Source organism: Lolium rigidum, chromosome 3, assembly GCF_022539505.1.
Source record: "Lolium rigidum isolate FL_2022 chromosome 3, APGP_CSIRO_Lrig_0.1, whole genome shotgun sequence".
In the NCBI taxonomy this organism is placed as follows: Eukaryota; Viridiplantae; Streptophyta; class Magnoliopsida; order Poales; family Poaceae; genus Lolium; species Lolium rigidum.
Window position 1 is genome coordinate 259,532,813 of NC_061510.1, and position 26,073 is coordinate 259,558,885.

The window sequence follows — 26,073 nt, forward strand, 5'->3', positions numbered from 1 at the left end:
GGAAGAGTTATCGGGGGAGAGCGCCGCAGAAGACAGAAACACAAAAACAGAGGCTGCAACAGTGAAAATTGGAGGGGGAAACTCCGCCGGAGCCGCCACCGGAGGGATCTCCACCTTCTTCAACGTCTTCATCTTCATCACCATGATCAAGGGGGAGTAGTCCACCTCTGGACTACGGGTTAGTGGCAGTAGCTTGATCTATTTCTCTCATGTTCTTCATAGTTTTTAGTGCCATATGAGCTGCCCAACATGATTATGGCCATATTTTTATTACCTATGTGGTGGATTCTTATTCTATGATATTGTGCTATGAGATCTGATCATATTATGTGCAAGATGTATTGATAGATGCATATTATATACCCCGTTCTTAAGTATTGGTTGTGATCCAACTTTTATGCAAAAGCGTGTGCGGGTTGATGTGTGTATTAGATGGAGTAGCATGGTTTTAGTGACTGAATAGTGACAACAAATTCATGATCTATTATGGTTTTGCCTTTTTTTGCTACCTCACTAGGGATAAAGTGAATGCATGTGCTATGTTCGTCAGGTGACAAAAGTGATGATCTTGTTTGTTTAAGGTAGCATATTTGATATTCAAACATCATGTCAAAGTACTTATGGCTATATATGCTCTATTAATTCTTAATACAAGATTGCATGGAGTTTTCCTTTTCTTGTGGAGTATAAGAGAGATGTGTTGCATCATCTCCATGTTAGGACGTGATGCCCATATGAATGTGTATCTTTCACGTGTTATTATTTTGCTTTTCATATCTCATTGGTGAATTGCTATTGTTCACTATAACTTAAAAGACATAATAGTCAAGTGAACCCATGAACCCCGGTCCATTTTTTATCATAAGGAACACCTTTATATTGCTTTTATCTTACTTTTTTTAATTTATTATTTTAATCCGAAGATACAAAAATATTTACTTATCCTATTTGCATCCAAAACCCCAAAACAATCACCCTTTTGCTGTTTTTTACTTACTTACTTACTTTATTTAATCTAATTTTATTTATTTTATTACTACTTGGAAACATCGAAAGATGAATAAGATTGTGATCACTCCCTTTTTATACGCGTTTTAGAGCATTTTGGTGATTACTTCTCCTTGCATTGTTGTCAGCATAGCTCCGCCAGGTGAGTTTCCAGCGTTTGAAACATGGCAAGCTACGTCAACAACATTGCCGTCGGCATAACTCTCGCGCCGTCAGTACCTCGCGCCAATAGCCATGGTATGCCGCCGGCCGACATGTTATGTTGATGCGGGCTTTGCAACCGGTTGGAAGCCAACGACAACCGTCAGCGCAACACTAAGCCGACAAAAATCTAGGTTGTACCGACGAACTTTGCTACCTTCAACTTTTAACCTGATTCATGTAGTGAGAAATGGCGCTAAGGCTGCATGCAGGCAAGGGAAAAACCGAAAGAAGTGCTTAATCACCTTACATGCTGGATATAGTTTTTTACAAACATAGTCCCGTATTAATTCATCTTCTTTGAGCGATATTTGTTGGCATTAAAAAATAGGGTAGATTCCTCTAAACATTTATATGCCATAGATGTTCATTATGTGTTTTCTACAAATTGATGATTATAACCTAAGTTTTCGAAAGACAACTAACACCTTATAATTCTCACTAGTATAACCATTTTATTAACTTTGAAAGATTAGTCTGGATGCAAGTCAAGCTATTTCAGCTAAACAATGTCTAGTGAAATCAATCTAGTGACATAGTATTACATTACATCGTATACCAAACTCTATCCGATTGACACCTCACAAGATGAGATGTCGCATAGATGGAGTAAATAGGCGAATTTAAAAATATTATGGATTTAACTTGTAAGAATGCAGAATTAAACGAACGTTTATTTTTGAAACACAAAACCTAAAATAAGCTAGGTTCAACTAAGTGCATCAACAACAACTGAATCTAAGCAAGATAGTCACAAGATTTATGTAACACAAGTGATAGCAAGATATAAGTAATTCAACCTCGATGACTATCACAAGAAAAGTAAATTTAGGTATAGAGATAACCGAGACACTTGGAGACGAGGATCTACTCCGATGTTACCTCACACAAAGTGAGACACGTCATGTTGAAAAGATGCAGGATACCACAAAGGTCTCCCAAACACCACGAAGGAGGGGCGATGCGATTATTGGGAGGTGCCGGTACCTAGCCGCACCTCATACGCCTCCACATACACTATTTTTGATATAATTTAAATTTAAAATAACAAATGAACTACAATAATTAATTACAAGTTTAACAAATCATAGAAATAATTCAACAAGTTCATCATAGTAAACAAATAATTTAAGATCGACAAAGCACACAAATAATTTAACAAGTTTGAATCACAATGACGCCCCGGCGTGGAACAACTAATCCTCGGCCTATCCTCTTTTACGATCATGGCCAAGAGGGTGACGAGGATCGTCATATGCTCCTCGTTGCTGATGGCTTCCCTCACCGTATCTGCGACATCGACTTCCTCGTCCATCAGAGTGACGAGTGCCTCCTTATCGCCAGAGTCCATCGCCTTGGCAAACCATCGAACATATAAAATGCAAGGTGGGCGTGAGGTGGGAACTGAGTATGGGCGACGGTTTGGCTGTGGAGGGGCGACGACGAGATGGGGCGATGCGGTAGCACATTTAGTGGAAAAGTATATGCGGCGGTGGAGGGATTTCTACCGGAGACTACGGGCCAACGATGGCTAGGGGTGGTTGCAGTGTCGATATGGGTCGCGAGAGGACGTCGCGAGGTGGCGAGATGGGGAGAGATTTATGCGAATCTCACCGACCTAGAGCCGGCAGATGATAACGTGGACCGCGCCAATAAAAATACTGAATTAGGGTTGACAGCTAGAAACGATTTTTTCGCTGTCTCTATTTTTAAGTTTTTAGGACTTTATTAGAAATGCAGCATCTACAGCTATACGGCTGTTTTTATACCGTAAAAAAGAAGGTTTGCGATAATAAATTTCAAAACGTCTGAGCGTGCCATCAAAGGGAGGTGGGCATTTTTTGGTCGATACGTAGGGTGGACTTTGTCAGCAGGTACGTTAAAAGCAAACGAACCAGTTGGATTCCCGCACTAGTTTAACTGTTTAACCCATCGTTATGGCCGTAAATATTTTCTTTACCAGGACGCGAGATCCAGATCTGAGCCTCGCCTGCCTTTAAATAGGGCCTCCCGTGCCCACCCAGTCCTCACCTCACCAGATCTGGATCTCGCGAGCAGCAAGGCGTCCTCCAAGGTAACAACCATCTTCTTCCCCCCCTTGTCTAGTATTGGTGTTCTTGCATGATTCAGTATCCTTTTATTAACTTAGAAGCTGCTGGTTCCTTGTGCTCCTTATAGTCGTGTTTATCCTGCTGTTAAGATCCATCGTCGCAGTTCTCTGTTTGCTTACCAGTACCAATTTCTTGGCTAATTTGTTAGTAGTTTTTGCCCATGTTTTCATGCGTGTCTGTAGCTAGAGTAGCGGGGCAAGGTGTGGTAGACAGCAAAATTATTGTGGGATTTATGGGTTGTGGATACTCCTTTGTGTCTGTGTAGACAATATTTATCTGCGTAGGTGTTGTTAGTTGTTACACACTTTTATCCGGATAAATTGAACCTGCCAAAGTTTACCTAGAATCTTCCTGTGCTAATATTGATATGTCCAGAAGTCTGTATCTCTTGCCTTCATGATTAGTACTACTTTAGTATATGTAGGAGTTGGATCTGTTAGCCTCATGAATAACTCTTCTTCTCTTGTTTCACAGCTAGCATCAGGAGGAACATGTTGTCCAGTGGATTAAAGCTCAAACCAGCTTTCATAGATCCTAGCAGTTTTGACGTAATAGCATGCCTGGTTTTGCTTTTCATCAAAGGATCTTGAGAGACCAAAATCTGCAATTTTTGGCACCATGTTGTCATCTAGCAGTATATTTGCAGGTTTTAGATCTAAGTGAAGAATATGAATCGCGTGAAGATAATGTAAACCCTCACAAATTCCCTTGATTATTTCGTAGTGCTCTCTCCATTCAGCTCGATCCATTTAGGTATGGTAACTCTTGTTGATACTGGTTACAGTCATATTTAATCGGAAAACTCAATTTGATACTGATACTTGTTGTTTTGAACTGTAGGATTGAGCCTCTGACAACTGCAACGAAGTTGTCCAGCGCGCACATCCATGAGAAGTTCCACAGTGTCTGAACTGATGAACATGAAAAAAAAGTGTTGACACAGATGCAAAGATAAATGCACAACAGAAAATTTGTCAAATCTGATGATTGTTGTGCTTTCAGTGTCTACCTAGATGGAGTCTTCATGCTCATATGAAAGGTAGCATCATATGTCACATAATCTTCTGTTTTTTGATAGATTGTTCAGATTGCTTACATACATCACAGTTGGTTCAGTAATAGAAATATTTGTTTAGTATTCCACTTGTGTATACTGTCTAGCCTTTTTGAAGATCAAGAGCTTTCATGTATCCCAAATAATTAACTCTCTTCTTTTCTTTATAGATGCATGAATCTGCATGGAAGAAGTGCTATTAAATAATCAGGGAATTTGAGAGGCTTTACATCATCTTTGCAAGACTTTCATCGTTCACTTAGATCTCAGACCTACAAATATATTCCTGGATAACAATATCGTGCCAAACATTGCCGATTTTTGTCCCTCAAGTTGCTTGGAGGAAAAGCGATACCAAGCTGTTGCTTCAAAACAGTTTGGATCTATGTGGTCTATTGGGGTTGGCATGGGTAGTTTTCATTGGTTGTGCAGGTAAGCTCACTAATGGCACATGGCATGCTGCACTAACCTCATTTTGTTGCAGTCAGTGTACATCTCCATTTCCACCTTTGTTGCTCGGAGCTGGTAGATGTGATCAAGTGGCGTTGATTGTCCAACAGAAAGTGGTTCCAGTAGGGGCAGCAAAAGTTCACCTAAGGTATATGCTCACATCTTCAGTAGGACAGCACCAGCATTTGTTTCTGTTCTGACGCTTTTTCTTGCCTACAAATGCAGTTTGCTAGAGAGTTTCATGTATCAGTTAACTTACCAATGCTATCAACTCTGATGCAGAGATGTTGGGAAACTGCCCATCCATGGATAGTGGCTGAACTCGAGGAAACTCAGGTGCAAGCTAAGGTATCTATCACCATAGCCATCTTCTGCAGTTGTTTTGGAACGAAGCACTGCCCAGTTCTTAACATTGGTATGTTTTGTACTTCTATTACAGAAGCAACACCAGGATTCAGGGGAGACAATCCAGGAAAGGATTACCAAGGCGAAGATTGACCCTTTGTGCATACTCCATGAAGTTACTCCTGTTACCTGATAGGATGAGTTAGTATTGGTGTGGCTAGCTTTAGAGAAAGCAGCATGTTGTATTTGCTGGTACTACTTGTGGCCTTATTTATTGGTTTTCAAGGTCTCAGTCTTGATTTTTATTTCGGCCTTAGCCTCAATTCTTAAGCCTAGAGCAAACTGGAATTGTTGTGTTGGCCATTGGATTGATGGATGTAAGGACGTATTGGTTATTATAATCTACAGCTTAAAAGAAAATTGCTTCACATTTCATGTGCCTGGTGTTTGATTCTCGGTTTGACTACCTCATCATTCTTAAGTGCCATCGACGGCTTGGGTTTGCCCGAGCATGAATTTGGGAGGTGAAGAGGACATTATTTAAAAATTTCAATAGAAACCTGAACATGTAAGGTCCTTGGGAGCTGATATTCATGATATTTCCAGTAGGGCAAGACTGATGGATGTAAGGATGTATTGGTTATAATCTACTCCAGTTGTACATCTCCAAATAGCTGCTACTACTTATGAAATCTGTCCAGTGCGAAAGTCCATATCACATTTCATGTGCCGTGTGTGATTCTTTCTTGTACTCGTCCTTGATACTGGACTGTAATTTCTGCTGTTTTTCTACTAGAGTACTATGAGATCAAGAACCAACTGTCCGGAGCAAAGGCCACATCTTATAATATCTCCACCTCTCATTCACCGACGTAATGATTTGGAAGTAAGATTTGACTCTTCCTAATTCTATAACACCTAACTAGTTAGCAAATTCGAACTTGCACATTTTTCTAACAAGTGCAATTGTTTTTTTTTACTTAGGAATTCGAGTGCTAAAATTGTCGACTGCTTAGCCTTACTACCACTGCCACTCCGGTCCCACATGGAGAGCCCCCTGCTCTCAAGCTGGTTGAACCGAACCAGGTAGTAGCAACGAATCGCCCCACCCAAATCAAACCCTCGCCGCCCCACTCTACGGCGGCAGGATCCATGGCGCCGCCACCGGCGCTGATGGATGACGTCGTCGACGAGGTACTCCCCCGCCTCCAGTCGCGTCTGCAAGCCCTGGCGCCGCCTCCTCTCCACCGCAGCAGCAACCACATCGAACCTCGTTATATGGCACGTGTGAGTGGCTTCATCGAGGGTACCGATGTCATCTTCGTGGGCACGTCCAACTCAAGTCAAGGCAGGTCACGAAGTTAGCTCTGTCTTGGGGGAGAGTACTTCCCTACTCGGGCTTACATCGATAGGTACATTGATGTGCCTATGACCCTGTTGTTTATTCCCGAAATGTTACTGCAAAAGTGTAGATTGCGAGTAAAAGGGTACTGCATAGTATTTATTACTACTAACAACATATATAAACTATGGGCAATGATACTGAGCTTAAACTGCTTTCGAAGTCTGTTTTGATAAAATGTTGACAGGTTCATCCGATTTGATGACCTGTTCATCTAAAATGATTACGCACATTAATCTCTGTGCAAGCAAGAGAGGTGGTTCTCTTGAGTTCACTTTAGTCTTTTTCATGAATTTGTGTGGGCCGATGACTAGTTAGTGCCTTTTGGGTTAGCGGTGATTTGTTTGTCCTTGTGGTTTGGGAGAAACAAATCAGTATAATCAGCCAGCTGATTTTCGGGGCAAATTTGATAATCAGTGATCTGATATTTTTTTAAATTGTTGTCGTTTCTGCAGAGATGAAAGCGGCTTCTACAGGTGAGGAGCCAGGAGACAGTGCTTGAAGTGCATTGCAAATTCAAGCTGCTTGAGCAAGGTCTTCTGAGCCAAGGAGTTACGTGCCGTGGTGCGTGCAGATAACGGCTCTTGTGGCATTTTGTGTCAGCACAAGTCTTTGGGATACGCAGGTTCATATTTTTTCCTTTGTGAGGACGGTAAATTAGACATGTCCAAACTCCAAACCCAGTTACGCAGGCTTGCATGGTGGTAAGGTCTGTGGGTCTTTTATCATTTCGGATGTGCTAGCAATAGCGGTGGAATGCCATGGCTTGTGGAGTTGAGTATTGCCAACTGATGACTGGTTGTAACATCGAGCTGGTTACCTATGTATTTTGTGGGATCAAATTAAAAAAAAGGGCAAGTCAACATGGTTAACTAGTATGTGTCTTCACATTGACTTCTTTGTAATTTTCACCTGATGATCTATATATTTCAAGCTCGTGTTCTAGTTTATTGCACTTGATTTTGTTTCATGCTTGACTAAGCCATTGGCAACTGAATATATATACCCCCTCTGCCCATAAAAAGATATCTTAGATTTGTCTAAATTTGGATGTATCTATACGCTAATAGTGTCCACATACATCCAAATTTAGACAAGTCTAAGACATCCTTTTATGGACAGAGGTTTCCGACGAAATGCTGTCCTTTTCTCCTCTTGAAAAATGAAGCCACGTTAGTTTTGTGCTTTAATAAGGATTGCCCTAGTAGCTGTTCCATCAGTGTTTGTATCGTCGGAACATCGTAGGAAGGCAAGGGCAGCCCAAGATGTTGAGTTCTATATGTAACCTTTCCATTCAGAAGCACCAGAGCGACACCGGTTTTACCAATGGCTCAAATTATTGCTAGTCCTACTAGTAATCCACTACTGCCAGGTTGCCAGCCACGCATGTAAGAAACAAGGCAAGAGAATCCAAGTTCTTTTATGGTAAATCACATTTAATTTAGAAATATATGGTTTTGCTGTTATAATCATGATACTAACAGGAAATTGAATACTGTGCAGATCATATATCATGTGCCTATGACAGCAAGTAGATATGTTCAGTTTGGTACTGTACTTTGTGAGCTTATAACATTCAAGGTAGTTAAGTCGTTATCTTGGTTTGCATGATTTAGGCTTACAGTTACTTACTCTTTACCACCAAAGAGTTCCACATATCAATTTTATCCGTGTACCAATTATCTTACCAATGCTACTATATTAACCCTGATGCAGAGATGTCGAGAAACCGTTCCATCTAACCGTCTGTCTGTCCTTAGATATAGTCGCTGAACTGGAGGATATTTAGGCACAAGCTCAGGTATCACCATAACAATCTTCCTAGAGTTGTTTCAAACGAAGCCCTGTCAAGTTCTAAATATTGCCTTGTTTTGTACTTCTGTTGTAGGGAGCAGCATCTGGATTCAGTGGAGGCGAGCCGGGAAGAAAGGATGACCAAGGTACTCCAGGAGTCGAGGTACCTGACTGGCGGACTGAGGATTGGTGTCGCTAAACATTAGAGAAAGTAATGCCTCATTTTCGTACGTTTTGTTGGTACTTCTTGCATTCTTGGAGCCTGATTTGGCCTTAGACTCATTTTTCTTACATATAGCACATTGGAATTGTTTCCTTGACCGGTTTGATGGATATACTAGAAGGACGCAAAGTGCTTTGCTGCGCCGTTTTTCTACAGCTAGCGTCTTTTCTTTGCTTCGTGGTGTCATGCTTGATCTGCTGTTGCTGGGTAGTGATGCAAATGATTTTCGTTTGCTAAATTTTGTCTTCGTGGGAGGGGGTTAGTTTTCTGTTCGATCCAAGAGGCACGGGAATGCCTTGCTGCACCATTTCATTAGTTTTGTGTTTGCTTTCATCGAAGACCTGAAATGTGGTTTCACCAACCTTACAGATGATTCAGAGAGCGATGCAGATATAGTTACATAATTTTTGTTGAAGTGACTATGGAGCAAGTACAGTTCTTTTATTAACAAGAAAGATATGGAATCAGAAGACATGAGTGACATGCAGAGACTAAACCGGAAAAATATCCGAGAAGGCAGTAGCGCAATATTTTATATTCCATTCATTGAGCACAAAAACCTCATGGTTTAGCAAAGAATTTCAATAAAAAACATACACTGCACCGATTATATATTGTCGAAAGCACTCACATATAGTTTTGTTCTTGCCTCATGTAGTCGAGTTCACAGGCCCAGTAACCAGACGGAAACTCGCTGTTGCAGTAAAGCTAATGTTGGCAGGTACACTTCTGACATCGAGACTTCTTTCACAAGCTTGTGAATTTATTCTCCCGGACGTGCTACACAAATATGAAAAGCTATGCAAGATGATAATGTTGGATATTTTGGTGATCTAGGCTGCTCTCCTAGGTCAGATCTTTTTGGGTTGCTACAGTAGGACGGTGCTACAGTAGGGCGGTGCTACAGTAAATGGCCACCTATCCTTATGTGTTGTCTTGATCGGAGACATCGATTTTGATCCAACGGTGCTGGTTCCCCTAGTGCATAGTGCTAAACATATATAAAGGGGTCAAATGACCCTAGAAGAGTGGAGAACACACGGCTGCTCTCAGTTCTCTCTCTCACTCTCTCTCTCACACAAATTAAGCCACCGATCAGGCTAGCACTAAAGCACTGGGAAGAATCAAGCACAAGTTGCTCCATTTTGGTGTGAGCAATTAAACAAGAGGAGACATGGCATCATCTTCAGATCAAGGTATTTCTGATCTTATTCTTTTGTGGCTCAAACTAGAGCTAGTTGATCCTGCTGGATCCAACAATGGTATCAGAGCATCTAGCTCTTAAGTTTGAGCCCTCTTATGTTAAGATTCATGCTTGATTTATCAAGCCAAAATCAAGATCAGGGGCATATGCACATACCCATGTGTTTATATGTTGTCACCAAGTCAAGACATATGCTCAAGTTGCTTCTGTGAAAGAATTTTATGCTTATGTTTAAAGGCTGTTCTTCCTGGTTATCAATTATGTTTTAAGTTTAAGCCCTGTTTTCTTAAGTAACAGCCCTAAAAGTTCTAAAGTGAATCTAGGGTTTTCTCGGATTTAAGCATATATGAAGGGGATTAAGGCAGATTCTTGCAAATCTTCAAATTCCCCAATTCCTAGAAACCCTAGAGTTAAAATCCCTTATGATTCTCCTCTGAAATCAAGTTGTGGTTTCGGCTTAAGCATGATTCTTTAAAGGGGAATGAATAAATAATGATGAATTTAAGCACTTCTTCCCAATTCCGAAACCCTAGATTACGAAATTCCCCAAATTTGAAGGAACCCTAACCCTAATTCAAGATCAAGATCAAGGCGGACTTTACCTTATGGGCCTCGTCGTCGTCGCTGGCCACGGCGGCATCGGAGCCATCTTCTTATGTTGGAAGGTGTGCTCGGACTCGAACCCGAGCAGCCTTGCTGTCCGCTGAACTGGCCGGTGGCTGCTGCTCTCCCCGCGCGCTCGACGCCGTTGGAGACCAGCTGCTGTGCCGGTTCCTGGCGAAGGAAGCTGTCGCCGTCGCGGGGACGCCCACACGCGCACGCTTGCCTCGCACAGGGGCGCCGCCCAGAGCCGCTCGACGGAGCTGTGCGCTGGCCAAAGCTGCACGCAACTCCGGCGAGAGGGCCTGGTTGACGCCGAAGCCTTTTCCCCGTCGCGCGGTGCTCGCCGTCTTCGCTATTGCAGCGGCGTCGCCACTGCTGTCGGGAGAGGAGAGCAGGAAAGAAAGGTAAATGGGCTAGGGTTTCGTGGGGAGCCGGGCGGCGACGACGCGCTGGTTTTGATCCAGCCGGGGTCGTTCCTGGCCATCGGATTGCATCCGACGGCTCGGGTGGTCCTGGCGTTGCAAATGGGCTGTGGCCCAAGAGGGGATCAGGGGGAGCAAATACTGGGCTGGGCCAATTTTGGCCCAGTTCAGCAGGATTATTATGCTAATAATAATAATAATAAAAAAAATTAGGGCTGAAATAAATATCTTTTCAGGGCTATTTTTTCTGGATGAATTGATTATGCTTATTATGTTTATTTTAGGCCACAATTTTAATTGTCATGCTTAGTTTATTTACATGTTGATATTACTTTTATTATTTAGTTTATTTATGATTAATGAATTATGGTGATATTTATCACTATAATTATTATGTGATAATGCTTCCGCTGCAAAATAAAGTTTATGGATCCTCAAATAAAGTGTGGTTTTATGCCTTGTCATTCTGACCAAAGTTGTTTGACGGGCATTTTAACTGCAAAATTCTTTTATTGGTCTGTTTCACTTCTGGCCAAAGCTGATGTGAACCGGGTCGGTAAAAGAAAATAATGAATGAGGATCATTAATGTGTGGCTTCTATTTATCAATTTGGCCAAAGCTAATTGATGAATATTTGTCCACAAAATTTTGTTGTTCATTTTCATCTCTGGCCAAAGCTGATTTGAATTTGATCAATAAAATTTAATGATGATTATGATGATGCTTACTAAAGCATTTTGAATTTTTTTTTCTTTTGCAGCAACTAATGTCTCTAATATTGCTGGAATGCTAAATGGCATCGAACAGCTAAATGGCAGCAATTATGTCACGTGGAAGGAGAAGCTTGAGATCACTATGGCCTTACTCAATATTGATTATGCTCTCCTTAATGATCCTCCTGAGGTGCCTAAAGAAAATAATGAAAATTATGAAGCCCTCAAGAAGGAATATGACATTATTAAGACTAAGTGGGATGACTCTAATCGCAAGTGCCTTATGATGATAAAGGGCTCCATTACACAGAGTATGAGGGGAGCCCTTCCTGATTGTGAGACAGCAAAAGGGTACTTTGCAAAAATTGAGCATCAATTTAAAGGGTCTTCTAAAGTTTATGCAACAAGTCTTATCAGAAGGCTAATTGATGAAAAATATGATCCCACTTGAAGTCTTCGAGAGCATATTATGAAAAAGTGCAACATGGCCGCCAAACTAAAGTCAATGGAGATGGAAATCTCTAATGGTTTCCTCGTCCATTTTATTATGTCATCTTTGCCTCCCCAATTTGATCCATTTATGATCAACTATAATGCGATGGATGTTAAATGGGAGATTGATGAAATGATGGCGCGATGTGTGCAAGAAGAAGAAAGGCTTAAGGCTGACAGAATTGATCATGTTAATCAGTTTGGTCATTCACAAAAGAAGAAGTATAGAAAATTTGTGAATGAATATGTGAAGCCCAAGCCTTATAAGTTCAAGGAAAAAGGCCAATTCTCAAAAGGCTCACAGCAAAAGAAGCCAGAAAAAGCGCCTAATGCTGAAGGAAATAATTCCAATGCTTGCCACTTTTGTGGAAAAGGTGGGCATAGGCGAAAGGATTGTTTTGGCTTCAAGAGATGGCTCAAAGAAAGAGGTACCGACACTATTACTTGTTGTTGAAGAATCCCTTTATGTTAATTATGCCACCAATACTTGGTGGATTGATTCGAGTGCAACAATTCATGTTGTAAATTCGTTGCGGGGATTCAATATGAGGAAGACCCTAAAAAGAGGGGAAAGAACAATTAGAGTTGCTAATGGTGTTGAAGCTTATGCCGAGGCGATTGGAGACTTCACTCTTACACTTCATGGCGGTTTTAAGCTTCAGCTAAATAATGTTCTTTATGTACCCTCGATGAAACGGAATTTAGTTTCCGTCTCATGTTTAGATGATGATAGTTATGAGTGTCACTTTGGGAATAAGCGAGTGTATAATTATGTATGACAATAATAATGTTGGCCTTGCCTGTCGACACGACAAACTTTATGTAATTTCCCTTTGTGATGATATAAATAATGTGGGTTCTACCTCAAATATAAATGTCGGTACCAAACGCAAACGTAATAATAATGAGACTTCTTCGAAATTATGGCACTATCGTTTAGGCCATATTTCGAGGGGAGGATTGAGCGTCTCATTAAAGATCAAGTTCTTCCTTCTCTTGATTTTTCGGATGCGGATGTTGATCATTGTATCGACCGCATCAAAGGAAAATATGCCAAGAAAATTAAGAAAGGTGCAAACCGAAGCACGGGAGTTTTGGAATTAATTCATACGGATATATGTGGTCCGTTTAATGTGAGATCGGTGGACGGTTATAATTCATTCATAACGTTCACTGATGATTTCTCCCGTTATGGATATATTTATCAAATCAAAGAAAAATCAGAGGCATTAGACAAGTTCAAGATTTTCAAAGCTGAGGTTGAAAATCAATGTAATAAAAGAATTAAAGTTGTAAGATCTGATCGTGGTGGTGAATACTACGGCAGACATGCAACTTATGGTCAAATTCCTGGACCATTTGCAAAATTCTTACAGGAAAATGGCATTGCCGCCCAATACTCAGCACCGGGTGAACCTCAGCAAAACGGGGTGGCTGAAAGGAGAAACCGCACACTTATGGATATGGTGCGGAGTATGTTAAACCACTCCACTTTACCGGTGAATTTATGGATGGAAGCCCTTAAAACAGCAGCACATATTCTTAACAGGGTTCCCAGTAAATCGGTGCCCAAAACACCATACGAATTATGGACTGGGAAAAAGCCAACCCTGAATTATTTTCATGTATGGGGCTGTCCTGCTGAAGCAAGGATTTTTAATCCGGTTATGGGAAAATTAGACCCCAAGACAGTCAGTTGCCATTTTATTGGTTATCCTGACAAATCTAAAGCATATCGATTTTATTGTCCAAATCAGACAACGAAATTTGTTGAAACAAGACACGCTGTGTTCTTGGAAAGTGATATGATGAGGGGGAGCATGACTCCCAGAGAAATAGTCTTGGAGGAAAAACAGGAATATGTCCCGATGCCTGTAATCCAAGAGCCAGTGTTTCCAGTACATACTGAAATTGCACCTCAAGTTTCAGCTCCTGTAGCTGATGGTGCTCACATAACTGGACAACAAAAGGACCAAGAACAGCAATTACGAGTGTATTCAAGAAGGCAACGTGCTGCTAATGCAACACCTGCTGATACACCGGCGACTGTTCCAGATGTCACATCTAATGATGCTCTTATTGAAAATAATCAGCAGTCTCAAACTGTTATTAATGTGCCGAATAATGAGCCTCTTAGAAGGTCACAGCGGGCTAGAAAGCCTCGCTATTCCCGATGATTATCTCACCTACATGAGTGAGGATACAAATGAGCCAGTGTTGGATAATGATCCCACCTCATTTAAGGAGGCTATGGAAAGTGAATATTCGTCTAAATGGCTCGATGCTATGAAAGATGAAATGAAGTCCATGAGCACTAATGATGTATGGGACTTAGTAGAAATCCCTGAAGGAGCCAAAACAGTTGGATGCAAATGGGTCTATAAGACCAAACGTGACTCCAAGGGTGATATCGAAAGGTTTAAAGCAAGGCTTGTGGCAAAAGGATTCACTCAAAGAGAAGGGATTGATTATAATGAAACTTTTTCACCCGTCTCTTCGAAGGATTCATTCAGAATAATTATGGCACTCGTGGCTCATTATAATTTAGAGCTACATCAGATGGATGTCAAAACGGCATTTCTAAATGGTGACTTACATGAAGATGTATACATGGCACAACCGGAAGGTTTTGTTATGGAAGAAAATAAACATTTAGGATGTCATCTGAAGAAATCCATCTATGGTTTGAAACAAGCATCAAGAGAGTGGTATCTCAAATTTGATCAAGTAATAAAGAAATTTGGTTTTAAGGAAAATAAGAAGGACAATTGTGTTTATGTTAAGTTCAAGGGGAGTAATTATATCTTCCTGATATTATATGTTGATGACATACTCTTGGCCAGCAGTGATAAAAATATGTTGATGGAGACCAAGAGATTCCTGTCTTCAAAGTTCGATATGAAAGATCTCGGTGAAGCAACTTATGTTTTAGGAATTGAAATTCACCGGGATAGATCCTGAGGGATCTTGGGGCTATCTCAGAGAGCATATATTGAAAAGGTACTGAAAAAGTACAATATGTATAAGTGCTCAGCCTCGCTCTGCTCCTATTGTTAAGGGCGATAAATTTGGGACTTTCCGAGTGCCCAAGAAATAATTATGAATCTGCGCGAGATGAAGTCAATTCCTTATGCCTCAATTGTTGGGAGTATTATGTATGCACAAGTGTGCACTCGCCCTGATTTAGCTTTTGTGACCGGGATGCTTGGCGGATATCGGTCCAATCCAGTGTCCGGATCACCTGGAAGGCTGCTAAAAAGGTCTTGCGTTATTTGCAAGGTACTAAAGGCCTCATGCTTACTTATGAGAAATCTGATAATCTCGAAATAGTGGGTTATTCAGATGCTGATTTTGCGGGGTGTGTTGATACTAAGAAATCCACATCAGGTTATATCTTCACCCTTGCAAAAGGAGCTATATCATGGAAAATCTCGAAGCAAACTGTTACTGCATCGTCGACAATGCAGGCAGAATTTGTAGCATGTTATGAGGCAACCGGGCAGGCGGTATGGTTGAAGAATTTTATCCCGGCACTAAGAGTGATTGACAGCATTTCCAGGCCTCTCACTCTATACTGCGGTAATCAACCCGCAGTGATCTATGCGAGTAACAACAAGTCAAGTGCAGCTGGCAAATTTATTGACCTTAAGTATCTTGTTGTGAAAGATAGAATCCAGGATCAAACAATAGATATCAAGTACATTAGTACTAAATTTATGTTAGCGGATCCGCTCACGAAAGGCTTACCACCCAGCGTATTTAGAGAGCATGTTGCCGGCATGGGTTTGGTTGAAAGCTTTTAATCCTGGAGAAGTTGGAACTATTATGGCACCATCTCCCCAAAAGGGGCTCATTTTGAGATCGGATGGGAACCATAGTCACTTGGTTTAGCAGTACTTAATTGACTGTTGTAACCTATTGTCTTGGTGTACCATTTTATCAAAAGATGAGTCTGTAATGTTTATGATGTTTATGTAAAGAATTATGTAAATTAAGTTAATATATGATGTGAATAAAGTTTATGGAGCTCATAAATTAAAGAGGTTCATTTTGATATGAACTAATGTGCTATAGTCACTAGATTAAATGGTACCTAACAGACCATTATAATCTTTTCGTCCTAGTACATTATTTTGTTAAAAAAAAATGAGCTTATAATGATCAGCCTTACGATCAAGGGGGAGAATGTTGGATATTTTGGTGATCTAGGCTGCTCTCCTAGGTCAGATCTTTTTGGGTTGCTACAGTAGGACGGTGCTACAGTAGGGCGGTGCTACAGTAAATGGCCACCTATCCTTATGTGTTGTCTTGATCGGAGACATCGATTTTGATCCAACGGTGCTGGTTCCCCTAGTGCATAGTGCTAAACATATATAAAGGGGTCAAATGACCCTAGAAGAGTGGAGAACACACGGCTGCTCTCAGTTCTCTCTCTCACTCTCTCTCTCACACAAATTAAGCCACCGATCAGGCTAGCACTAAAGCACTGGGAAGAATCAAGCACAAGTTGCTCCATTTTGGTGTGAGCAATTAAACAAGAGGAGACATGGCATCATCTTCAGATCAAGGTATTTCTGATCTTATTCTTTTGTGGCTCAAACTAGAGCTAGTTGATCCTGCTGGATCCAACAGATAAATCCACACAATTTTTATATTCAAGAAACAAAATTCTATTTAAGATGAGAACATCTGGAGAAATAGCAGGTAACTCGAGCTTCGAACAATATTGAAATGTGAAACAATTTAACACAGACAAGAATGGCTGGGAAGATAATTAGTCAATAGCTGAAGAACTTAGTTTATTCAGGAATTGGATACTACCATATTTTTCTTAAAGTTAAGGAACATACAATGTTGACGAAAACAGTACTTGGTTCGGGATAATTACAATAGATAAAAAAAAAGTTCTGGGGCTACTTTAGGTTGGTACACAATTCTTGCAAATAAATAGGTGCAAAGAAGGCAACATAACAGGAAACTTAACTGTCCAAGTAACTTCGGAGCGACTGGTTAGTAATTATTGAGCATGACATTCAGTAGCCAACATAGAAAACATGGTTGAATAACTGGCTATCAATGGATACCATTGCTTTATACTACCATAAGGATTTCCTCTCACAGAAAATGTCCCTGAAATGTTGAGAACAAACAGTAAAACATTATGTGAGTTATTGATTCAGTCCTGCCACCAGATGGGGACATCTTTCATACCCTTGTCATCTAAAAAGGACTTTGACGATTATATCTGTGAGCGCAAGCAAGAGTTGTTGTGTTTTAATTATGTGATACTCTTAATGATTTTGAGGGTATGTGGTGATGGCGGATGTCTAAATCCGTGCTCTTTCGGTTTGTGGCAATTTGTTGGTTCTTGTGGATGGTGAAAAATCAAGGCCCATTTAGGGCAAAGTGGATAATCAACAATCTGATACATTTTCAATTTTTTTGGCATTTCTGCAGCAATGAAAGAGGCTTCTACAGGCGAGGGGCCAAGAAGCAGTGCTTCGAGCATATGGCAAACTCAAGCTGCTTGAGCAAGGTCTTCTGAGCCAAGAAGGAACAGCGCTGTGGTGCGTGCTGGTGGCTTATGGGTCACTTTGTGGTGGGACAACTCTTTGGGATACATGTGATTATGTCCTCTCTTTGTGAAGAGTGTGAATTAGACCTTTCGAAACCCAGTTAGGCAGATCTGCATGGTTGTAATGTCTGTGTTTTTATCATTTCCGATGGCGCTAGCTGATAGCGGTGGATTGCCATGGCTAGTGGACGAAGTGATGCCCACTGACTTGTTTGTAATTTTGACCTGAAGATGTATGTTTCAGGTTTGCAGTCTGGTTCACTGCACATGATTTCTGTTTCATGCTTGACTGGCAACTGAATATTTATGAGTTGGAATCCCTTCGTTTTCTCCTGGTAGTAAAAAAGGAAGCCGCATTGATTTTGGTACTTTAACATCCCAAGTAGCCGTTCCCTACTACATCAGTGATTCAGTGTCTGCATCATTGGAACATCTCAGGATGCAAGGCCAACCCAAGATGTTGAGTTTTGTTTAACCTTGCTGTCCAGAAGCGCCAGGGCAACACCGGTTTTACCAAGGGCTCAAATTATTGCTAGTCGTACTCTGGTACTGCCAGGCTGCCAGCCACGCTCGCAAGAAACAAGGCAGAGAATCCAAGTTCTTACTCTGCCCTTTTCCAAAACTGGATAGGAGTTTCCACCGGCTTGGTGCTGATTCCGTGGAAACAATGATAGTATATATAGGAGGATGATAGTGATTCAATGTTTTTCAAAATAGACGTCATTTTGGACAACAGTGTTGGTCAATGTTTTCGACGCATTTTTTACCACTAGTTTTTTATTACAATTGAATGACTTGTTTTTTGTTAACGAAGACAAGCATGTCATTTCAGACATCGACCTCCTGTGATACCTTTTCTGATTATGTTTGCAGAAACCACGGAATACATATGCGGTTCGAGGACATATCTTCTTATCCGATTGTGATGCACTTCACCTTTCAGTTTGGATCCAGTCATTTCAAAATTTCCGGTCGCTTTGTGTGTCCTTAGAAAGTTTAACTTCATCATGTGCTTAGAGAAATAGAACAATACGCGGGAACATTGCATTTTTTATCATTATTTTCCTTCATATATTGTTTTTCAAAATCTTCTCTTATTTCAAATCTTCTCTCAAATCACCAAGTACAATGTAGACATATACTCACACCAGTGTCAATTGAAGGAGTGCATTTATTTTGGTTGTTCATTAAACGTAAGATGAACCAGAAGTTTGGGAAGCTCCGCCGGGACTTTTCATGTAACCCGTGGTGTTTTCAGCTTTGAACCGGTTTGTGCTGGTTTAATTTATTGTGCCATTTCTTTTCTGCGTATTGCGAGAGGGAGTATGTGCGGGATGTGGCATAGTTCACGTGGGGTGCCATGGTCTATGTTACGCCCAGTATGTGTGTGTGGAGTGGCATTGAAAGGGGAACCCACCGTAAGCGCGTTACTGAAAGGGGAACACAAGAAACTCATGAAAAATCGGAGCGATAAAAATCATGTCACCCTGCAGCCACGTCCCTTACGAAAAAACACCCACATGGCCTACCACTTTGCCGCCTCCTGGGAACCAAGAAGACTCCCCTCTCATTATCGGTAGTTCCACCGCCACCAAACAACATCTGACGGTGAAGAGTGGCCTCACAAGGAGCCCGCCCAGGTGGAGACAATGAAAGATACAACAAAACCCGAACCAACATAAAAAATCCCAGATGCATACGACCATAGCATAAACCCCAATCCAGCACAGATTGATAGAAGAGGTCCCATGCACGATTGACCTTACGCGTTGATGGAGAAAAGTGCACAAACCACTAATAATAGTCAACCATAAGCGGTTTGTGCAATTTCCTCCCACATTGACTAGGGACACGCCGATTCCAAATTATCACATTCGGTAAATCCTACCCACCATAGCAACTTCCTACCAGCCACAACAGAACAACAAGGAACCACATAACAGTATAACCATTGGGATTCGTCGACTACGTGGCCAATTTTTTTCGAATGATCACCAGTGGGAGAAACCCTAGTAACTTTGAGTTTCTTTGAGTCACTGAATTGTAGGCCCCATATATAACGGCCCCACTTATAAGTCTTTGAGGTAGCAAAGTCAGCCAATATGTGCCCAACGAAATACATACACCGAACAATTACCTAAGCCAACACGCACACACCAAGTGTAGACTCAACCAGGGATGGGACATGCCCTCACAAGTCACAATCGCCCCAGCTAGCCCCCCATAAACTTGGAGAGTATTTGAATATCCGAGTAATAAATATGAGAAAGGCCGTGAAAAAGTTCATAAATCATGCATAGAACCATATCTAGACAGTGTTATTTTTAGCGGGGACTCCAGACCATGAGTATTATCGTTTTGTATCTTATTAATTTGTGTTCTTCGTAATAGGACACGTCGTCATAGCATGCATCATTATAGACGTTTACTTTCTACTACTCCTAATCGTCTCGCTCTCGCAGCTCTGCTTCCTGCTCGATATATACATACGGTCTCGTGTTCTCCACACGCCCATGCGTTTTGTGCGTGTGGCAGTTGCACGCCTCTACTCCCTGGAAATGGCCACCAACGGTGAGACCAAGCTCGCCGTACTAGACGCGAGTCACCCGGCCACCGCACCGGCGTCCATGGAATCCGGTGGTGCAGCCAGCTACGACGACGTGTCGCGGCACGGCCAGTGGCTGCGAGCAGCGGTCCTCGGCGCGAGCGACGGCCTCGTCTCCACGTCCGCGCTCATGCTCGGCATCGGCGCGGCGCGGCCTGGCGACCCGCGCGCCGCGCTCCTGTCGGGCGTGGCGGGCCTCGTCGCCGGCGCGTGCAGCATGGCCATCGGCGAGTACGTGTCGGTCCACGCGCAGCTCGACGTGGAGCTGGCCGGGCTCAAGCGAGTCGAGGAGGCCCGAGGGTACCCGGCGGACCGGGCCGGGCTGCCGAACCCCGGCCATGCATCGGCGGCCTCGGCGCTGTCGTTCGCTGCTGGCGCGGCCATTCCGCTGCTGGCGGCGTGGTTCATGGGGAGCTACGGGATGCGGGTCGCGGTCGTCGTGTCGACGGCGACCTTGGCGCTGGCGGTGTTCGGCGCCCTTGGGGCGGTGCATGGCGGAGCTCCAGCAGGTCGGGCTGGGTTGAGGGCCGCACTGGGAGGATTAGTGGCGATGGGGATCACCTACGGACTCATGAAGTTGTTCCGGGCCGATTCAGTTTGATGGAATTTCCAGTTTGATATGCGTTGGTTGAGAAACCATGTCATGGGCATATTACTGTAGACCCAAACCCTTACGTTAGAAATAATCGACCGATACAATTATAGAATATAAGAATGGCAATGTTTATATAGAGTGTTTTTGTTTTCTTTAAAGTACACACGCATGCATGAGGGGTCTGTTTGGTTACTCGTACCGTTTTTTTCGTCTTTTCCCGATTTGGCTCGCCAACTGCTGACCTATTTACGCACATAATTTGGTTTTCAACAGTGTGTTTTGGTGCAGTTTCTTCAGTGTTTGATAGACCGCACCGTTTACAAATCTGCTAGATAGAGGAAAAAAAATGCTGTTTGGTTATGTGCTATAATATGGCTTATGGCCACCACTTCATACTTGATGGTGTTACCTCCTAACGGCTATGATCACACCTAACACATAGAACACTCACTGAATTTGGCAAGAAACATCAGATTAGTGAACACGTTTCATATACGTATGTGTTCAAAAATCATGGTTCAGACGAACACTGCTGATCAAAAGCAACCTGAAAGGCTCTAGAACTACTAGGGTATTGTAACATCCCAAGTTTTCAATAAAGAAAGAAAGAGAGAGTTCCAAAAACCCAAAAATTAGAACCAACAAATTTTTTTCTCATCATATAGAACTATGCATATAGATCACCTTATTAATTATTTAAGTGTGCATTTTGCCATGATGCTTGCTTGTGTGTTTACACTTACACTAAAACCCTAACCATGATCTCATGATCATCCAAATACAAAGAAAAAGAAAAGAGAAAAGAGAATATAAAATTCACCTCAACACACACATATGGCCTATGCCATTTTTGCAAATCCTTAACCTAGACCATTTTGGTTTGCACCATTAGTTGTAAATGGATACTAAACACTTATTAACACTTTTGGAAGCAAAGAAACTCAACTTAAATCAAATTTGAATCAAATTTGAGCTCACATGCAATTATGGTCACTTGTGCCATTTTTAGCCTGATGCCCACTTTGAGCCCTGATATTTAGAGATTTCCCTTCTACACTTTGCCAACTCTTTGCACCTAATCCAAGACAACAACAAGGTGAACAACTTTGCCCAAAACCATCACCCCAAATTCTGTCCCAAATTCAAATGGTGAGCAAGCAAAGTAGGGACCATGAAACATATGTAAGATCATATGCCAAATGTGATTTTGCAAATCAACACCATTTTGACCACCACCACCACCAATCTACTTCAAATAATATATGATGACAATCCACCAAAAATCTTTCGAAAATTCAGAAATCTTTTTCTTGCGGCCATTTAATCAAACACCTTGTGGGCAGGGGAGAAAATGAAGCCCATGCTGGAAATTGGAGGAGACCAAGTCCACTCTGGCCCTCCTCTGATGCTCTGGAGACCCTCTCCACCTCTCTGCATCCATGCCACCACTTGACAGGGCCTCCACTTGCCCAAAGTGACAAGGGCATGACCATGCCGTGGCATGGCATGGCCACCCCGAGCCATCTCCCTCTCCTCTCCCATCCAAGCCAATCCATCATGTCTCTGAGCCTGCCCTGACGCTGCTGATCATGACCATGCACTCCCTTGACTGAAACGGGGTCAACACTGCCCAGGACTTGCGCGCCCAGACACGCCCAGAGACGCCCACGCGCGCCAGGACGCGCATGGTGACGCCCCGGAGCGCGCCAGGACATCACCTCGCCCCGTCGACACAACACTCCCCTCCCTCTCCCCTGGCGCGTGCACGCTCACCTCGACGTCAGATACCGACTGGACAACTCCACTTGGACGCGCCGGCCCTGTAGACGACGACACGGACGGTGACCATCGGCCGCAGTACACGGGTACCCGATGACGGTGACGACGCGACCGTTCCTTCCCTGCCGCGCCACGACGCGCGTCAGCCTCACCTGGACGTCGCCAACACTCCGCGCCCATCCCTTGCCCCTTCGCCGCCCTGGAACGACGACGCCATCGACGACCTGCCAGCTCCGCCACGGCCACCTCTCGCCACTATAAAAGGAGCCCTCCGCTCCTCAAATTGCTCACACCATCAACTTCCTCTCCCTCTTCTCACTCGCCTCGACCATCGCACTTGCTCGATTAGCCACTAGAGAGCTCCAATTGCAAGATCGCTGCCGCGCTCCGTCGCCGAAGCTCGCCAGAGAAGGAGGCCGCCCCAGGAGACGCAACTGCTACCATCGGCTTCCCTTCCTCGACAACGTAGCTGCGCACACCTCCGACGAGCTCGCCGACCCCTACCTCCGCCGCCAGTGAGTTCCCTTCTCGCCGGAGACGAAGACCTCCCTCGACCGTGCGATCTCCTTCTAATCGCACGGCTCTCCTTCATCGTACCGTTTCGCTGGCTAACTCCCACTGACGTGTGGCCCCCACGCTGTCAGCTGGCCTGCTGCGAAGCTGGGCCGTCCCACTCCTTTCTCTCTCTGCGCAGCCCGTTAGCAGTTCCCGCCAGCCCACGTAGTTCAAATTTGAAATTCCAGAATAGATAAATATTGCAATCTGATGTCAACTTCAAAAATCAATAGGGACAAATCTACTTGGCCAAATTTTACAAATTTTATATATTTGTAAATCTTATCAAAAGCTCTATCCAACTACACTGGTTTGAAGGCTAGATCTGTTGTAGAATTAAAGTAGCAAAATAAACAAGGCAGGGACTTTTGTGACTTAGAATAATTATTAAAAATCAACCAAAAATGCTTTTGAGTTGATTCCAACTCCTATAAATCACATTTCACTTGCATTGATTGTTTCTGCAAAAATATGCCATGCTTACTTTGAATGATCATGGCCTAGTTTAATGAAAGGACTATATGGCTATTTCTAGTCAAAGATATTGTCCAAAACTATTTAAAAATCACATGGGAGTTTTTCTCTCATTTAAATATTGTCATGAACATTTCAAAATGAGGTAGAGACTCCGGTCATTTAGTTCTCATATGATTTGTTTGATGATATTAAATCATCACCATGTTAGGATTAAATTGCATGAGGTGCTCCACCTCATTTAAATCATTTTCTTAAATGATGAGTATGAAGAGGTTGACTTTGGTCAACCTAGGTCATATACCTTTCATGAAGGAAATTAAATTGTAATAAGATAATTAGAGGAAATTATTTCTCTAAGGAATTAAAAGTAACACTTTAATTTGTATGAGAGGAAATTATTTTTCTTAAGTAAGAAAACAAATCCACCAACTTAATAGTAATGTGTGATGCTAGCATAAGTTGTGTGATTCATGTGTGTGATTAGCTTAGTACTTAAGTTTGGTATGATGATTGTATACCCCGTATTCGTATTTTAGACGCTAGTACCGAGGAGTATCAAGAGGAGGAGGAGGTCTACTTCCAAGGAGAAGAAGACCACTTTGAACAATTCCCTAACCAAGGCAAGATAATACTCTTGCAAAGTGCAAAGCTCACCATGAGCAAGGAATTACCCCATTTACTTTATGTTTATGATCCTATTTCCAAGTTTTACTTTACAAGCTTTATTACTTTTGTTTTATCAAAGTACTTTTTGATTTATGATTCACTTGGTTAGTATTGGATTAGTACAAGAGTATCAAAGTTAGCCTAGAAGCAAAGCAAATTACTTAGCACCCCTCATACTTAGATGCTAGTGCTAAATAAAAATTGACTACTCTAGATGGGAACATGTGTTTGTGAAATGATGATGGTGAAAACCTTGGAATGATGAGTCATTTCCATTGAGAGATTTTAAAAGGTGAATATGACATGAATTTGACTTGGTGAAATGGTTAAAAACTGATGATTGAGTTGGATGCGATACCATTCCAATTCTCGAGTACCCCGACAATACCTGATTATGGGTAAGGCTTAGCTGGAAATTTATGTGTCTTAGTATGGGTTCCCTCTAAACATGCGTCATAGAGGTTATGCCGAGACTGCCTCCGTTAAAAGTGAAATGACGTGAATTGAGGTGAATTGTACGGCCAAGCCCTGTGTAGTTCCCGGGATAACAGTTGGCTATCACCGGGAGGCCAAGCTCATGGGGAGAGGTGCCTATACTAGGATGTGTAAGTGAAAGGTTAATGGTTGATGATCTGCGTACTGAGTTACGATTATTCGGGGTTTATCCCTGACGGATGTAATCAAATGTTGTGGCACAAGTGTGCAACCTCTGCAGAGTGTAAACCTATTCGAATAGCCACGTCCGCGGTCATGGACAGTTGGAAAGGCCATACTGTTTCCGTCATCAGAATTTTATCTCTTTTTGACTTGTGATTTTGATCTTGAAAGGTGACTTTGAATTTGAATCACAACAGAGTTGTGGGAATGACACTAATGTTCCCACTTGAGTTAGTTAGCACATGAGGAGTTGTTTACTAAAATGTTTCTAAACTAAAATTGGCTTTATGCAAATAACCTTAGAGCTTAGAACACTCTCAATAGCAATGTTAGTACTTACATTAGTATTAGTTTGCGAGTACTTGAAAGTACTCACGACTTTGTCCCTGGCTATTCAAATGGCCAGACTATGAAGCCAAACAGCAGTACGAGGATGACGACCAGCAGGACGTCTACCACAACTAGGAGCTTCTAACGTCAAGCGTTGCCTGTGGAATAGATAGTCCACTACTACTTCGCTTCCGCTACGTATTTGTGTAATGATCAGTAGATCAAGTGTTGTAATGAGACTGGATCATGTGATCCTATTCGTGTAATGACTATGTTGGTATTGTAATGAATGATGACTCTATGCTACTTAACTATTATGTCTCGCAAAAACAATATTCCTGGGATTGCGAGGTATGGCATAATAGGCATATGGACTTAAAAATCCGGGTGTTGACAAGTTGGTATCAGAGCCATTGTTTGACCTTAGGAGACCCTAGTTAGAAATGGACGTTCTGAAAATTTAGTTTCAAAAACAAATGAAGTGAGTATTTCTGAAAAACTAAGTCTTTGTCTTCTCTTTGAGTTCTTTGGGAAAATAAGAAATCATGCTCTTCCTTAGAAATGTACCTAAAATTTTGCCACACTTGTTCACTTCTCTAACTTAATCCTTCACTTCACTTTCAGATGGAGCCCGTGAACACAAAGTTTTACCAGCTTGGGAATGGGGGAAGCTTGATCTTCGAGCACGACCTCAACGCCCTGTCCGATCACCTTGATCGCCCCCACCCGGAGTTCCACGGAGTTCAGGTCACGTACCAGCCATGAGGAGAGCTGCAGTGGATCATCACCGCTGACTTGAGGGGCAAGATGGA

General features: G+C 42.3%; 2 protein-coding genes and 1 long non-coding RNA gene across 3 annotated transcripts; all 3 read left to right on the plus strand.

The window, feature by feature from the left end:
- Window positions 1-3,157: 3,157 nt before the first annotated feature.
- Window positions 3,158-5,599, plus strand: LOC124703351. The gene is made up of 6 exons (XR_007003072.1): window positions 3,158-3,283; window positions 3,795-4,073; window positions 4,161-4,359; window positions 4,545-4,972; window positions 5,107-5,172; window positions 5,264-5,599. It is a non-coding gene; the product is annotated as an uncharacterized LOC124703351 (long non-coding RNA).
- Window positions 5,600-9,434: 3,835 nt separating this feature from the next.
- Window positions 9,435-11,981, plus strand: LOC124696427. Its single transcript, XM_047229158.1, has 2 exons — window positions 9,435-9,784; window positions 11,578-11,981. The coding sequence occupies exons 1-2, from the start codon at window positions 9,763-9,765 to the stop codon at window positions 11,979-11,981; spliced, it is 426 nt and encodes a 141-aa protein (XP_047085114.1). The 5' UTR covers window positions 9,435-9,762.
- An 8,174-nt stretch (window positions 11,982-20,155) lies between these two features.
- LOC124703009 (vacuolar iron transporter homolog 4-like) lies at window positions 20,156-20,803 on the plus strand. Its single transcript, XM_047235212.1, has one exon. It carries the CDS (start codon window positions 20,156-20,158, stop codon window positions 20,801-20,803), a length of 648 nt encoding a protein of 215 aa, XP_047091168.1.
- The last annotated feature ends 5,270 nt before the right edge of the window (window positions 20,804-26,073 follow it).